At 36.4% G+C, this 16,324-nt stretch overlaps 3 protein-coding genes across 4 annotated transcripts; 2 read left to right on the top strand and 1 right to left on the bottom strand.

Annotated features, from left to right (window-relative positions):
- The first annotated feature begins 833 nt into the window (after nucleotides 1-833).
- Nucleotides 834-1,287, top strand: LOC142181079 (uncharacterized). Its single transcript, XM_075253212.1, has 2 exons — nucleotides 834-1,014; nucleotides 1,097-1,287. The coding sequence occupies exons 1-2, from the start codon at nucleotides 834-836 to the stop codon at nucleotides 1,285-1,287; spliced, it is 372 nt and encodes a 123-aa protein (XP_075109313.1).
- A 7,647-nt stretch (nucleotides 1,288-8,934) lies between these two features.
- On the top strand, nucleotides 8,935-9,368 carry LOC142181078 (putative pectinesterase/pectinesterase inhibitor 7). The gene is made up of 2 exons (XM_075253211.1): nucleotides 8,935-9,082; nucleotides 9,139-9,368. Exons 1-2 carry the CDS (start codon nucleotides 8,935-8,937, stop codon nucleotides 9,366-9,368), a joined length of 378 nt encoding a protein of 125 aa, XP_075109312.1.
- A 486-nt stretch (nucleotides 9,369-9,854) lies between these two features.
- On the bottom strand, nucleotides 9,855-13,197 carry LOC107826572 (nascent polypeptide-associated complex subunit alpha-like protein). Of its 2 annotated transcripts, none has more exons than XM_016653561.2 (4): nucleotides 13,020-13,197; nucleotides 11,408-11,492; nucleotides 10,469-10,596; nucleotides 9,855-10,358 (listed from the first exon to the last, which is right to left on the bottom strand). In XM_016653561.2, the coding sequence occupies exons 1-4, from the start codon at nucleotides 13,077-13,079 to the stop codon at nucleotides 10,026-10,028; spliced, it is 606 nt and encodes a 201-aa protein (XP_016509047.2). In that variant the 5' UTR covers nucleotides 13,080-13,197; the 3' UTR covers nucleotides 9,855-10,025. The 2 variants fall into 2 exon arrangements, with proteins under 2 accessions (XP_016509047.2, XP_016509048.2); XM_016653562.2 differs by having other exon boundaries at nucleotides 10,469-10,593; nucleotides 13,020-13,179.
- Between the last annotated feature and the right edge of the window lie 3,127 nt (nucleotides 13,198-16,324).

The following is a 16,324-nucleotide window of genomic DNA, read 5'->3' as shown; positions in this document are numbered from 1 at the left end:
TGGAAAGTGACGTGACTGTTGCATTGTTTCTGCCTGCGCTGCATTGTTCCCTCAGTCACTTGTCCTTTGACCAACCAAGTGATTACTTCATTCATGTGATGTCATCCAAGTTGTATTAACAAGAGTATTACAACAAAACATCACTTGAACACTTGAGAATTCACTTCAAGCATTCAAGCCATCTGATATTTGAGCATTCAATTCTCAACTGCATCAAGAACAAAGTTTAACAGTACTACAGACCAGTTCCTAAATTTAGTATTTTATTGTCCTTAGTTGAGTTGTAACTTTGTAATTGTTCTTCATTGCAATTTCTAATTTGCTTAGCTAGAAGCGTTGCTTAGGAACCCTCTTGTAAAATCATAAACCCTTAGTGTTTGTGTCGTGACTAGAGTTAGTCATGAGTTGAAGTCTTTAAAATAGGTATATTGCAAAGTAGCTTGAAATAGGTGTATTACATGTTACTGAGGGATTAAGAGTTTAATTCCTAGGTTACAATAGGTTGTAATCTAAAGATTTCTCAGTAGTGAAGTTGAAATACTACCAGTGTAGGTCGTGGTTTTTATCCCCTTGAGCAGGGATTTTTCCACGTAAAACTCCCTGTCTTATTTACTTACTGTTTCATTAGCATTCTCAGTGGGAACTCATTAGAGGACCTGGTCTCTCTATAGTTTAGTAGACTCACATAAACTATCAATTGGTATCAGAGCAGGTTCCTCCTAACAGGCTAACACCTAGGAAGGATCTGTATGGCTGCTCCACCAAATTTTGAAGAAGGTCAATATACGTACAAACCACCCAGGTTCAATGGGCAATACTACGGATGGTAGAAAATGAGAATGCATGATTTCATCATGGTTGAAGACTCTGTGTTGTGGGATGTTATATATGATGGTCCTTTTGTCCCAACAAAGAATGTCGGAGATCTTCCATTGACGATGCTAAAGACCAGGAAAGAATACACCGATGCAGATAAGAATGTTGTGGAGAAAAATTTTGTGCCAAGAAAATTTGGTATGTGGGATAGGACCTGATGAATACAACAGGATCTCAGCTTGTTAATCCACCAAGGAGATATGGGAAACTTTGCAAACAGCACATGAGGGAACCACTCAAGTAAAGCAATCTAAGATTGATATGCTTACCACTGAGTATGAGCTCTTTCGGATGAAAGACGATGAATCTATCCAAGACATGCACACAAGATTCACTTCCATCATAAATGAGTTACACTCACTTGGTGAAATCATTCCCAGGAACAAGCTCATGAGGAAAACTCCACCATAGGGAAAACTCCCCAGATGCTACCCTCACCCGAGCTCCGGTCATAGTGCCAGATGATCCATCATATTTTCCATATTTTCCCGCTTATCATAGCTTTTCTAACTTCCCTAGTAACTCCATTGTTCGTCCTCCAACTACATTTTCCAAAAAATAGCCCTCTTGTCATATCCACTGTCCCCACTATCACAACTTCTCAACAACCTCTCCTTCATAAATCCAACAGTGAACACCAGTTCAAACCTCATGATGCCCAATACTACACCCCAGAGTTGGACCACCAGGTCCCAGTAATTTTGATGAGTAACTCACTGGCTAAAATGTTGAGCTTGGTGATTGGAAGGACACTCCTTTCTTGGCTAGCTAGGGAGGAGTTTTGGTGATTTATTTTGTTGTCATTTCTGCTGTTCCGGTTATTTCAGAGTTGTAATCCGGATATTATCTTTTGGATCAAACCCTTCTTCTTATTTTGCCTAGTTCGTTTAGTTATAGCAACTCGTCTAGTGTTATCTAGGATTATTCCAGGGTTGTAACCCATGTCTATTTTGCTTGTTTTGTTCAAACCTTGTTCACTATCTGTCTAATGCAATCTCCTGTTTTCTGTTAGTTCAAGTTAGTTTTTGTTTATGTGACTTTTTCTTTTACAGTTCTTTTAATACCGAATCTAGTGACATGACATGCACACATAATTCTCAGTCTGGTCTTAAAAGTTAGTCTAATCATGAAGCAATAATATAATTTTGAATATGATAAAAGGATGCATTTGAGGAAACAAGTAAAGATTTACGCATTGTAAGATAACCTGAAGCTTGAATTGAGTGAAACTGAGGTAGTTAGTCTGGAAAATCAAGAGGTTGATAAGAGCATACAACAAGGAAATGTCTCTCAAGCAGTTTGAGGTAGATCAGTCAATGTTGAAATGCATTCTTCCACATCAAGATAAGGTTAAGTCAAGTTTGCTTCTAATTGGCAAGGATCATTCATTGAGACAAAGGTATTGCTCGTCGGCACTTTCTATTTGTGTTGATGCTATCAATAGATACTATGCATGATTTTTGATTATCTTCAATTGCATGATTGTACTTGGCATTTTTAAAGTTTGGTATGACGAAGACATTTTACTCTGCTACCCTAATACTTTTATTTTTTGCTACCCTTTTTGAGCCCTAATTTATTTTGTTTCATACCCCTCGTTTGGAATCAGAAGTAGAGTTAGGAACTAGAAAAGAAAAAGAAAAAGGGAAAAATAAGGAAAAGGGAAAAAAAGAAAAGAAAAAAAAAAGAAAATGAAAAGAAAGAAAAGGAAAAGAAAAACTACAAAATAATCCAACTTTGTGTTGGAACTACGTTCAACCTGATTCCTTTTAAGGATACGTAGGTAGCCTTACTCTGAGATTCGGTCCCATTAAAGCAAAAATCCAAAAAAAAAATTCCCAGACTCCAAGAAACTGGGGCAGAAGATTTAATTTGGCCAAAAGTTCTGATTCCAAAAGTTGTAATTTTGAACCCTTTCATCTTAAATTATTTTGAGACTTCATGCCACATTTCTTTCCAACCCTTTCCAAAAGCCTACATTACGGTCCAAAGAAAGACCTTCCGACTAATCTTTCAGGATGCCAAATCAAGCGTGTGGTGAAAGTATGATCTTCATGCATCATGGGTAATACATTTGTTCTCAGCACAAAGAGAGGAAATGATAAAATGAGAGTCTTCTCGGTGAAAATCCTCATGGGCATCGTAAGGCGACGGTGAGTTGATAAAAGAGCAAAATGAGAGAGGCTTGATGGTGAAAACCCATCAGGGCACTACAAGTCCACCGGGGATTGTGGATCAAATAGGAAAAATGGAGCGTTGCAGCCCCAGTTTTACAGCTTAGAGGCATAACAAGAGTTAAAGATTAGACTCGCTTAACAGATCAAGCCGCTTAATCCAAAATGCATGTCATGGTCAGTGGAGATGGCCTTCAAATCATATTAGTTCCTACTTTGTTCTTTTTTCTGGGTAAATTTTTTTTTTCTTGTTAGATACCATCTCTTCTCGTTTTTCTCCTTATTTTGTTCCTCTTGTTTTGTTTGAGTCCCTTTTGAGTCTGTTTTTGTCGAAACAAGTGAGAAATGACTTCAAAATCTGCTACCAGCTTTTTAATCACACGAAGCCGATGTCTGGCAAGCACATCAAATTGGCATAAGACGCATGAGAATAGTGGATGCACTGAGTTGGTGGTAATAGATATTCTTTGGGATTGAGGTAAAATGCAAAGATTTGGTGAATGATAGAACACGAGTGGAATGTATCGCGCATAAGGTATTAGATTTGAACGAATCAAGAATATTTCTTGTGATAAGGGCGGCCCGGAAAAGCGCTCGGCCGATAACAAGAACTGTCTTCCAAGTTGATCGTGATAAGTGCAAGAGAAATCACCCTCGTAGTAAAGGCCACAAACTAACCACCATATTTTAAACTCACAAGTTTTCTTTGTTTGAAATAGGAACAAAGCAGTGCAAGCAAGTTGGATAAAAAACAAACCAAAAAAAAAAAGAAGAAGAAGAGCCTATAAAGGGAAGTTTCTCAAATCTTTGCTTTATCTGTCTTGCCAGTGTGCATAAAGCATTGTCATTGCTCTTCACATTTTTCCTCCTAGGATAAAAACTCATAGTCTGATGGATTTTCCTCCCAATAAAAATCTTAGTCTAATAAATTTTTCTCCTAAGATAGATAAACCTAGTCGGATAAATTTTCTCCTAGGATCAAATCTTAGTCTGATGAATTTTTTTTTCTAAGATAGAAAACCTAGTCTGATGAACTTTCTCCTAGGATCAAATCTTAGTCTGATGAATTTTTCTCCTAAGATAGAAAACATAGTCTGATGAATTTTCTCCTATGATCGACATCTTAGTCTAATAAATCTTTCTCCTAAGATAACAAAAAAAGAATAAATACCTAGTCTGATGAATTTTCTCCTAGAATAGAAATCTTAGTCTGATGAATTTTTCTACTAAGATAGAAAATCTAGTCTGATGAATTTTCTCCTAGGATAGAAATCTTAGTCTGATGAATCTTTCTCCTAAAATAACAAAAAGGGGACCTAGTCTGATGAACTTTCTCCTAGGATCAAATCTTAGTCTGATGAATCTTTCTCCTAAGATAGAAGACCTAGTCTGATGAACTTTCTCCTAGGATAAAATCTTAGTCTGATGAATCTTTCTCCTAAGATAAAAAGCCTTAGTCTGATGAATTTTTCTCCTAAGATAGAAAACCTAGTCTGATGAATTTTCTCCTAGGATAGAAATCTTAATCTGATGAATCTTTCTCCTAAGATAACAAAAAGGGGACCTAGTCTGATGAACTTTCTCCTAGGATCAAATCTTAGTCTGATGAATTTTTCTCCTAAGATAGAAGACCTAGTCTGATAAACTTTATCCTAGGATAGAAATCTTAGTCTGATGAATCTTTCTCCTAAGATAGAAGACCTAGTCTGATGAAAACTTTCTCCTAGGATAAAATTTTAGTCTGATGAATCTTTCTCTTAAGAAGGCCTTAGTATGATGAATTTTTCTCCTAAGATAGAAGACCTAGTCTGATGAACTTTTTCCTAGGATAAAATCTTAGTCTGATGAATTTTTCTCCTAAGATAGAAGACCTAGTCTGATGAACTTTCTCCTATGATAGAAATCTTAGTCTGATGAATTTTTCTCCTAAGATAGAAAACCTAGTCTGATGAATTTTCTCCAAGGATAGAAATCTTAGTCTGATGAATCTTTCTCCTAAGATAGAAGACCTAGTCTGATGAACTTTCTCCTAGAATCAAATCTTAGTCTGATGAATCTTTTTCCTAAGATAACCAAAAAAAGGACCTAGTCTGATGAATTTTCTCCTAGGATAGAAATCTTAGTTTGATGAATCTTTCTCCTAAGATAACAAAAGGGGACCTAGTCTGATAAACTTTCTCATAGGATCAAATCTTAGTCTGATGAATCTTTCTCCTAAGATATAATACCTAGTCTGATGAACTTTCTCCTAGGATAAAATCTTAGTCTGATGAATTCTCCGAAGATAAAAAGCCTTAGTCTGATGAATTTTTCTCCTAAGATAGAAGACCTAGTCTGATGAACTTTATCCTAGGATCAAATCTTAGTCTGATGAATTTTTCTCCTAAGATAGAAAACCTAGTCTGATAAACTTTCTCCTAGGATAGAAATCTTAGTCTGATGAATCCTTCTCCTAAGATAGAAGACCTAGTCCCTAGGATCAAATCTTAGTCCGATGAATCTTTCTCCTGAGATAACCAAAAAAAAGCACCTAGTCTGATGAATTTTCTCCTAGGATCGAAATCTTAGTTTGATGAATCTTTCTCCTAAGATAAAAGACCTAATCTGATGAATTTGTTAGTCGGATATTCTTGGTTTTACTCACAGGAGACGCATATCCTAGTCAAGTCTTTAGTTTTACTCATATCATTGCATCAATAACATAGGTGATTTATAGTTTTGCTAATAACTCAAATTTTTCTAGTGCAAACTGGGGCAGAAAATTTTGTTTGTTCTGTTATTTTGATTGTAGGCACCCACCTGGAGAACGAGGGAAGACATTTCAGAGTTCATTTCAGAATCATTTCAAGTTTCAAATCAGTAGTAGGCACCTACCTAGAGAACGAGAGAAGTCATTTCAGAATTTAATTCAAGTTAGAAGTAGCAGAAGCTCGCCTCAAGAATGCAAGTCAACAGTCTGAGATAACCAAAAAGAAGAAGTCTCAATCCAGAATGAAAAAAAAGAAGAAGTAAATCCAAATGCAGAAACAGATGAAAGTTGTGAACTGCTCAAGACATGGATGAAGTTACGATATTGCATATCCGGTCTTGATCCGAAAAGCGGAAGAGGAATGAACTAGCACCTGCAGCTAGCAAGCGTCAAGGTTCAAATCTAAAGCATGCATGAAGAATCATTCAAGACTCAAGATCAAGCTTCAGAATACTTATAGATAGAAATCTTGTAACTCATAGCTGACAGGCTTAGTTAGTCTTTTTCATTTTTTTAATTTTGATGTAATAACAGGATCGCGGACTGGAACCTCGACGGAACGGCACCTCAATCGGCTCTCCACCTCGGTATACTCCATCACTATTCCTATTTCTGAACTACACGTGGTCTGATTCTTTTATAGCCAAGGATATGTAGGCAGCTCAGATACCACGGCTTGGTCACATTCTCCTTTCTTTTAGTATTTGGTCTCTCTAAATAAGGGTCGGGTCAAAAAACCTGTCTCGTTGTTCTTTGTCTGAAAACTCTTTGTATTTTCAGTCAAAGATGGGCAGTTGTAGACATATAATTTTTTACCCTTCCCGAGATTTTACACATTTTTAGCGTTTAAATAGTTAGTTTAGGTCTAATATCGCTATTTTAACTAGTTTTGATTCTTTTATTTTATCACAAAAAATAAAAATTACAAAAAAATAGTTTCATTAATATTTTGTAGTCATACTATTTTACTAGAATTTTTATTTTTACATAATCTTGAAAAAATACCAAAAACAGTTTCATTTTAGGTTTATCTTTAATAATTTATTTTAATTAGTTAGGAGTAATTTTACATTTTATAAGTGTTTTATACTATTGAACAAGAAGAATTGGATTTGGGTCTATAGTTTATGAATTTTAATTTTTAGCTCAATTTTAATCCCAATAATACATAGACCCAACCCAAAATCTAAAAACCATCAAAGCCCAAATCTTATTAGCCCATACCTCATTTTCCTCAAGGAGATAAGAAAACCTAAACCTTTCTTCTCTCTTCGGACCTTGGACAAAAAAGACAAAAAACCCTGGAGACCTAGAACCACCAGTCGTCACCCTTGAAGACCTTTATCTTCTTCAACTTTCAACACACCCAAAAAAACCAAATCATCGGCTCCCTCACCACAAAACAAGACCAGAGCCGCCCATCCATCTCCTTCGCTTAAGGTGCTGCCTAGCCGGAATTGATCACCGGCGAGTGACGACGCCGCCAACAGTAGGTCCAAAATGGCCAACCCTAGCGAGCCACCAGCCGCCGAAAATCCGGCCATCACTATAACAGCACCCCCTCTCCTCTGCTTCTTCATCTTCATCACCCAATCTCGCCTAGAGCCGCACCCATCTCTCAAAAACAGTAAAAAAACGAAATAAAAAGCTGAAAAACAAGAAAAAATGGGGGTGCGGACAGAATTTAGGGGTTGAAAGAAATTAGGGTTTTGGTTTTTTAATATTTCTACACTTCTTTTGGTTTTGGCTCTAGTTTAGATACACAAAAAGAAATTCAATTCTTTCTTGTTCTCAATCTTGCGTCCAAAATCAGAAAATTCAAAAAAAAAAGAACAAAAACCAAAAAAGTTCCGTTTCTTTTCCTGGATTTCTGCCTGAAATGGAGTTCGTTTGATTGAACCGAGCTTGTTTCGAAGTCGTACCTCAAGGCGCAGGTCCAAAGTTCTCTGTTCGAATTTTGCCGAATCTCTGTGGATGTTTGAATTTTGCCGAGCTTATATCTTGTCTGTTGTGTGAGTTTTACAATATATGAATCATTTTATGAATTTTGGGACTTTCATTGAACTTTTCACGGTATCACTTAGTGAAGTTTATAGTGGAAATTGGTTCAATCTTTGATGAATCCTTAAGCTCCATTACTCTCTGTGTGGTATTTGTTTGTTTATGATATTAGTTAGTTAAACACGTAGCATGAAAGCTTAGGTTGTTTAAATGAGAGGCAAATAAAGCAAAATTTGTTTGGATGGCGCCGAGGGTGTTGGGTTAAAGTAAATGAAATTGGCTTTAAATGTTTATTGCTTTATTTTTGCTCCATTACTCGTCAGTAACATGATTAGGCCGTCAATACTTGGGTAGGCAAGCCTTAGAACTTTTGTTAGTGTTGAGGCGAGAGGTCATTCCCTTAGTTAAATTTATCTAGGGAATACCCCGAAGGATCTGTATATATTTTATTTCGGGGAATGACCCGTAGTATTCTGTAATTGGAGGCTGAAAGCGAACTCTAAGTATTTTATTCTTATTTTATTTTTATTTTTATCTTCTTTTATTTAAGTGGGGACGACCTCGAGCCTCTTTTGTGTTTACTTTCTTTATTTTGTGTTTAACCCTCAATTTGAATATTTTAAAAGCCAACTAGATCGAGTATGCAATCGTACTAGTTACGGGACTCGGGGAATGCCTAACACCTTCTCCCCGAGTCAAATGAACCCTCTTACCTGAATCTCTGGTGCAGACTTAGTTTTAGAGTCCAAAGTGTTTTAAAAGGAAAAAATCATTTTAAAAAAAAACGGTGACCTAGCACACCGAAACCAATGTCAGATGGCGACTCTAAAAAATCCTTTTGAATAATTCTTTGTCACTTTCGAATTTGAAAACCTTTTTTAAGCTTTACAAAATTTTTTAATATTTTTAAAACGGTTTAGTGAGGTTGGTAAAAAAAGGGGTGTGATACCCAAGACATCACTTTTCGAAACATTGCTGGAGGCAGTAGCTTTAAGAGCGACTGCTGATTCATGCACCTTCTATAGGTGTAAATCTGACGGTTTTCAAGACACTTTATACGCACATTCTGGCAAGCAGTTCTACAGAGAGTGAACAATTTTGGGCACCATTGACTTTATTTGTGGCGATGCAGCTATGGTGTTCCAGAATTGTTTAATTGAAGCACGTATGCCACTTCCTGGCCAATATATTACTATCACAGCACAACAGAAAAATGGTGAGAAAGAAGCAACAAGACTCGTGTTGCAAACTTGCACGTTAAAATTAGAAACTCCGGATACGGGTAATGTGACTATGTATTTAGGGTGAGGTGACTTTTAAAGTACTGTGATATTGCAGAGTTTCATAGACCTATTGATAAATCCAAAAGGATGGATAGAGTTTCAGGGAGAGCCCCTATTCGCCCATTCTATATGGAATTCAATAATAGAGTACCTGGCGTAAACACAACGGGACGTGTGATGTGGGCGCATGTCACTAGTGATCCTAAAGTTGCATCAAGTTTCTTGTTAGGAATTTTGTCCATGGTGACAAATGGATACCCTCCACCAGATTTAGAGAAATTATAATGTATATATAAGGAAAAAACCATTTTACTAAGTGTGTAGTGTTATATCTTAATTTAGAGGAATAATATAAAATTCATTCCAAATATTGTTTTCGTTCAATATTTTCTTCAAATGACTACTAAAACTAGGTGAACCTACTATTGAGCATAGTGAAGTCTATAATAAAAGAATTACTAATAGCCTTGTCGTGGTACTTTGGAATTTAACGGAGAATTCAATTTCACAGAATCCATAGCAGAGACAATGGGACAATGGCTACACTGCTCTTGCAGGCTCCTACTTATTCCGTAAGTAATTTGATTAAAAAAATTAATAATAAACTCAACTTCATATTTCGCAACATGTATTCTCATCCGTATCGCGATACTAATTCAGTAGGCTATCATACCAAGTGCACCTGTTTGAGGAATATTTGTCTGTTTCATAATTGGGATGCAATGACCAAAGGAGGCTTGCTGCAAGTTTAAAGAATCAGGGCCACTGAACTGTGCTAAGGCTTCACCAGAATCTTTTCATTTGCATAACTCAGTATGTCTCTGGTATACAATGAAAGACAATAAGCAGAATAGTAAAGTTGAATAGGAAGAGGAGCAACTGAAGCCTTATAATATCCATAAGCAGCTTAAAAGATTGGAAAAACTACATAGTAGAGACTTCCTAGTTTGTAAGCTCCATAATGGCAGAGACAATATCACCATCTGCACCCTTGAGAGCTTTGACAGCTTTAGCTCTGGAAACACCTGCTTGAGTCATAACCAGCTCGATATCCTTGGGTTCTACGCCAGTTTCATCTACATCCTCATCGTCCTGAGCTACTGTTGATGGCTCTGGCTTTGATATAACGTTGCTCAAATTAGGAGCCTTGAACTGCTCAGCAGCTTGACTCTGCAATTGTGAGCTCAAATCCTCAATCTTTGCCTCACCAAATATAACGTATGTGTCTGACGCGGGGCTTTTGAAAACATCCGGTTTCGAAATGACAAATAGAATCTGCAAAAGAGAGGACCAATATAAGGAGAAAGCTTATAACTAGAATGTGAGCACTAAAACAGAACACATGGAGAAAGAAAAGCAAGAGCGCAATAACATAATTAACTAACATTCTTGCTCTTCTTGACAGTGACACGGCTAACCCCCGGGATTGGCTTCATTCCGAGCTTTATCATAGCTTTTCGACTCTTCTTCTCGCTCCTGCTCTGCTTTGACCTACCACTAGCATCTCCATCTTCTGCCCAGAATTCCAAGCATTTCAGTATAACAAAACAATCAGATAATCAACCCACTGTAACATGCATCACGAAACATTTGTTTTTTCTCAGAAGGAATCACACTTTGAGAAGCACAAAGAAGGACCCAGAATCTCCTCCGACGAGTTAATCAGGAACATGGCAATAAATAAGCACCTGAGTTAATGTAATTACTCTACTTTCAATAAAACCATGGCCAGAACTGTATAATTCAACAAAAGAATGAAGTGATATGATTTCACTCCTTTTTTTATTTTTTTACTTATATGAAAACACATTCAAAAATGGTAATGCAACAGCAGGGAATTGGACAGAGACAGGATCAATATGAGAGATACTCCACATTTGTAATACTCCTTCTATCCCATCTTATGTGAGACTCTGGAGTCTGGACTGAGTTATCCTAACTTGTTCAACACACTAACACAATCGGTAATTTTGAATGCACCTTTTACAAGTTTCAAGAACTCAGGTTAACCGAAGAATTCAACTTTAAATACAGAATGAGCGCCCAATTAAATAAAATTCACAAGGAAAAGGAAAATACACAAGCAAAGTCCTTAATCTCCATAGATAGTCGAACCTAAAATTGGATGAATGATACTTAGAACTAGGAAATGCAACTAATGCTTTGAAGGCACCATCTTAGAACACCAAAAGAATCATTCTCAAATTTTTTTTGCACTCAAAAAAAAAAAGGAACCAAAAGCATCAGAACCAGTAAAGTCAGGCTCAGAATTATTATGCATTTATACTTTTTTTGATAAGTATGAATTATGCTTTTATACTTACCTTCAGCATCATCTTCATCTTTGTCATCGTCATCATCTTCATCATCATCATCATCGGCCTCATCCTCAATGATCGGCTCCTCTGACTACAAAAGAAGATTATACTTGGTTAAAAACCGATACAGAATATACATGAATCACACAACCATGCTCACTTGACAAAAGCTGACTTGAACACCAAGAAATATAATAGCTCTACTTCTAACATTTACCAGTGAACCAATAAAGCATTTAGACACCACATATAAAATCTAGAAGACCTTTTCGTTGTTCTGTTGTTTTCTTTGGCCCCGCGCGCGTGTATGTTTTTAACCAAAATTAATCCAATATCCTTAGCAAGGTATAAATTTTATACTTGTGGAAAACTAGGATGCAGTGTTTCAACTCATTCATGAAAGAAAAAGCAGAAGATGCTAAAAAATATTGCATCACTACAACAACATTGGAAGTCGAAGTGACTTCATGGAATTTCTCATTGGTATTAAATGCAAGTAACGATTCAAGCAAATAAATATAGCTACATTTAGCTGCTCTAGTACATTTATCACATCAACTTTTCAGGTAATCTAGACAGCAACTTTATTGTACAGATGATAATTACAACTGATCTTGGCCTTACTTTGTCAAAAAAGATGATAATCACTAAACCATTAGAACTAGTCATGAAGACATTGAGAGGAAAAGGAAAGGTGAGGCTGGAAAGGAAGATGTTTTTTTAGGTGGGGGAGGGCTTTGTCCCGGTGCACTCGGTGAAAGGGGCGGACTGCATAGGGAGTCAGAAAACGAAGGAAAGGGAGAGAAACTAGATATGGCCATGCCTCTTAGAAGGGAAATCAGCAGCAGGAAAGTAGGGAAAGGGTTAAGTCAGCCAATCAAGATGTCGATTGAAAGAGTAAAAGGTGTTCCAATATTGCTCCTGGAAGGACCTCATTGCGAGGAGCACATTCCTCCACGTCTCTATATGGCCTGATTTTAACTCAATTGGCCTGACTTACAACTTGTAACCGAGGATGTCAAATGGGCATAAACAAACTTCAACAATTAAATTTACTCTACTAATAGATTTAACATCCATATAAGAACAATATGTCGCCTCTTTCTGATTTTCTACTTACCAACTAGGATCTTCATTACAACAATACCAAGTTAGAAATCAAACAAAACTGCGACTTTCCGTCTACAATGCAGATTAGATTACAAAGGAAAACACCACAAAGCCTAAAGGAAAACTCAGTCTTTCACTTAAACAAGATTGTTTATGGTGTCCCAGAGTAAACAAGTTAGTCTCTTTCACAGAAAAAATTCAAATTTCTGCCATAACAGCCTCAAATGATTCAAGCTTTTTGAAAAAAAGACCATCTATAATGTCCCACAGTAAAACAAGTGAATAATTATTTTTGGTTTATCATCTACTTTTCTTATAGATCCCAAAAGTGAAAAAAATTCAAACAAAACCCAACATTCAATAAGATATAATAAAACAATAAAATCAAGTTAAATTGCTATAAAACTTCAAAAAATCCTCATACACAAGCTATAAGGGCCTAAAAAGTTCACAACTTTATGTCTACACATTTGTATGAATACTAAATTGCGGGAAAAGGGAGAATTACTTCAATCTTTTGTTGTTCGAGATGAGCGGCTAGGATTTCTTCTTGGGATTGAGCAGTCATGGTTGCGTTGAGTGAGTAATGATAGAGAGAATTTAGGTTCTGAATGAAGAAGACAATAGTCCTAAAACCCTAGGATAACCTGTTACTTATTTTCCATTTTCTCTTGGCCCGACCCGAAATGTAAGCGGTTATATAACTTATTAAAAATTAAGTACTAGTAGTATTATTTATAAATATTGAAATACTATTTTGAATTCTTTATGATTTTATCCTTAGTTTAGTAACATCAAATTGAAATTAAGTGAAATGAGATTTTCAGTCATCATCATTTTTTTGAGTAAAATTTATGTCCAAGCCTCACGAGCTGAGACTGTTTTACTACTCTACTTCATGGTTTAAATCTTAATTTGATCTTTCAATACTAGTTTGATCTTTCAATACTAGAATGAATTATGTTACCACACCAAACATTGGCTAAAGCTCTTTTTCTTTATTAAGTTTATATACTCTATTTCGAGTGAAAATTCGTTCTATTTAAGGGTGTGTTCGGTATAAAGGAGCGGAAAATGTTTTCTAATTTTTCCATGTTTAGTTGGCTTAAATGTTTTGAGAAATATTTTTCTCATGAATTCATTTTCCTCCATTTATTTTCCCTAGAAAAAGAATGGAAAACATTTTCCAAAACTCTTTTTCAACCTTCTCTACCATATTCTTCATTCCCACCATCCCACCCCCATACCCATCCCACACCCCACCCACCTCGTCCACCCCCAAACCCCGCCTACCCTCACCCCCCGCCCACCCCCCCCCCCCCCCCCCCCGCCCATCCCCCCCCCCCCCCTGCCTTAAATAAAAATATTATTAAGAGTATTTTTTTCATGTTGTAGATATAGTATTTTCTTTTTCATTTCAACAAAATGAGTATTTTTCTTTTATGATGTAAAAAAGTATTTATTTCATTTCAACAAAAAATACTTTCTTTTCATGATGTAGAATTATTTTCTTTCATTTTAGCAAAATGATTATTTTCTTTTCATGATGTAGAAAAAGTATTTTCTTTCATTTCAACAAAATGATTACTTTCTTTTCATTTGTAGAAAAAGTACTTTTTTAACCAAAAAAAAGTGTATTTTTTTTATTATGGAGCACTAATTTCAAATTTTTTTTGCGTGAAGAATATAAAATAACACATTAGTTCCTTTGGGTTTGTGCGAATTTTAAAAGAATAATTAAATTCTTGAAAGAAAAAAATAGAGCCCTAAAAACGTTGGGTATTTGGGTTGGGAAAGGTGGGGGGAGAGCACACGAAACATAGGGATTTGGGGGAAAGGGGGTGAGGAGAGTAGCATAAACATTATTTTTCAAACAAAAATTTTCTACTCTCTAACCAAACACTAGAAAATAGTTTCCGAAAAAAAAATTCACTCACGAACCAAACAAGGAAAAATAAGTAATAAAACCACTCATTTTTCAATAAAATATTTTCTAGGAAAACTTTTTCAATGGAAAATATTTTCCTTTATAACAAACACACCCTTAATTTTATTCATATTTGGTTCAAATTCTAGTTTGATATTTCAGCTAACCTCGATCAATAATACCTCAAAACTAAATTATTGAGACAACGCAAATTGTAGTCTACGTTATTGAATTATTTTGAGGTTACTAAGTAATTATGATTTATTACAAGCCTACATAAATTTTAAAATTACTAATGAAAGAAAATTCCGATCATATCCCTAATTCATTTTGTATATGGGTAAAACCGTTCTCGTGATACACCTTGGTCTCCGACATGATAAGTCAAGCTTGAGATATGATAACAAGGGGTCGAGACCGAGGTATAGGTCTCATCGATTCAGAGTCCGGAACCATAATTCCCACCCCCGAGAATATCAGGGTTATGGTTCGGGATCGGTCCTAGCCTTGATTAGCTTCGAAGGACATTGTCAAGTAATCAAGCCCGACCAACAAAAGGCCGTAATATCCGTGACCGACCAAATATCACGGCGGGGATCTCAACATATATCGATAGGAAATCGGCAATCAGTTAATTAGAAGATTTTTACCTTTTATAAGAATTGTATCTAGAATGAGACTCTTCTACTATATCAAGGGGGTCTGATATTTCATAACACATGTTGTAACACACATTCCAAGACAATATATTATTATTTTTCTCTGTCATTAGCTCTTATCTTGTTCATCAATGCTGGTTACGGTGAGCCCGGATCGAGGGGGAAATTTCGCTAAGGCTGAAACTATCATATGCGTGCGTTTTGAATTTATTTTTACTTTTACTTGTTTAATCTAATCCAATTTACTGCTTTTTGTGAAATTAATATGCATATCCTTAAAATCACTTACAAATTCAATTATTATCCGATTTTGAGGGTAAAGAGTTTGGCGCCCACCGTGGAGCTAAGGATAATAGTGGCTATTTGATACAAACTTCTATCACACACCCTATTTTACACTTATTCTTTGGAGTGCCTTTGATTTTAGATTAAAATTTGAAATGTCGAACTCCCAGTCCGCCCCTCTAAATATGGCGAGAAAAACAATATAGCACCCTGTAACAAGGTGCCCCCCATCTACCTCAACAGAGTTCAAGTTGCGGACACATCGACGCTAGCTCGCATGTGGCCATCAATGCAAATTTGCCTACTGATCTTGAGAACAGTGTCCGCAGGGAAGTCCGATTGGTTGCACAAAATACGCACGGCGGTGAAGATGATGGGATCAACTTGCATGTGATATTCGAAATGTTACAGGCTCAACATGCAGCAATATCCCAGCTTCAGAACCAAAGATGCGCCCCGAGCAGAGTTGAGCCCGAGCCATCCCGGGAAGTCATCCACAGAAATAAACCGGTCTCGAAAAGGCAGAATGAAAACGAATCAGGAACCAACCCCGAGATCGTAAAAATGCTTGTGGAACTGATGAAACGGGTAGAATTGGGAGAGAAGAAAATTTAAGTCAATGACAAAAATGTGGAAACATACAATTCTAGGGGCGATCAAATACTGGGAGCACCTGTCATGACCCAAAACTAACCCTATCGTGATGGCACCTAACGTGGTACTAGGCAAGCCAACACACTACCAAAACTAATCAATATTTTTATTTTTAAGACAACCAAAGTTATTTAACAATAAACCTGCATAAGGAGTTTAAATCAACAGAACTGTGCAGAAAGAAAGCCTGACATCGGGGTGTCACTAGTCATGAGCATCTACTACAACCATCTGACAACATCAAGACTAACATAGTTTGGAAATAACTAAATAAAACTAAGGGAGGAT

This window comes from Nicotiana tabacum, chromosome 5, assembly GCF_000715075.1.
Source record: "Nicotiana tabacum cultivar K326 chromosome 5, ASM71507v2, whole genome shotgun sequence".
NCBI lineage: Eukaryota > Viridiplantae > Streptophyta > Magnoliopsida > Solanales > Solanaceae > Nicotiana > Nicotiana tabacum.
The sequence above is the reverse complement of the archived record's forward strand: the minus strand, read 5'-3'. Positions and strand labels throughout refer to the sequence as shown.

Excerpts from the sequence above, each read along its gene's own strand:
- LOC142181078 (XM_075253211.1), top strand. The coding sequence starts at position 8,935 with ATGGTGTTCCAGAATTGTTTAATTGAAGCACGTATGCCACTTCCTGGC. Across the intron at positions 9,083-9,138 it reads ATTAGAAACTCCGGATACGG|AGTTTCATAGACCTATTGAT; the intron begins GTAATGTGACTA and ends GTGATATTGCAG.
- LOC107826572 (XM_016653561.2), bottom strand. The coding sequence starts at position 13,079 with ATGACTGCTCAATCCCAAGAAGAAATCCTAGCCGCTCATCTCGAACAA. Across the intron at positions 11,493-13,019 it reads TCGAACAACAAAAGATTGAA|TCAGAGGAGCCGATCATTGA; the intron begins GTAATTCTCCCT and ends CTTCTTTTGTAG. Across the intron at positions 10,597-11,407 it reads AGATGAAGATGATGCTGAAG|AAGATGGAGATGCTAGTGGT; the intron begins GTAAGTATAAAA and ends AATTCTGGGCAG.
- LOC142181079 (XM_075253212.1), top strand. The coding sequence starts at position 834 with ATGAGAATGCATGATTTCATCATGGTTGAAGACTCTGTGTTGTGGGAT. Across the intron at positions 1,015-1,096 it reads TTTTGTGCCAAGAAAATTTG|CACATGAGGGAACCACTCAA; the intron begins GTATGTGGGATA and ends CTTTGCAAACAG.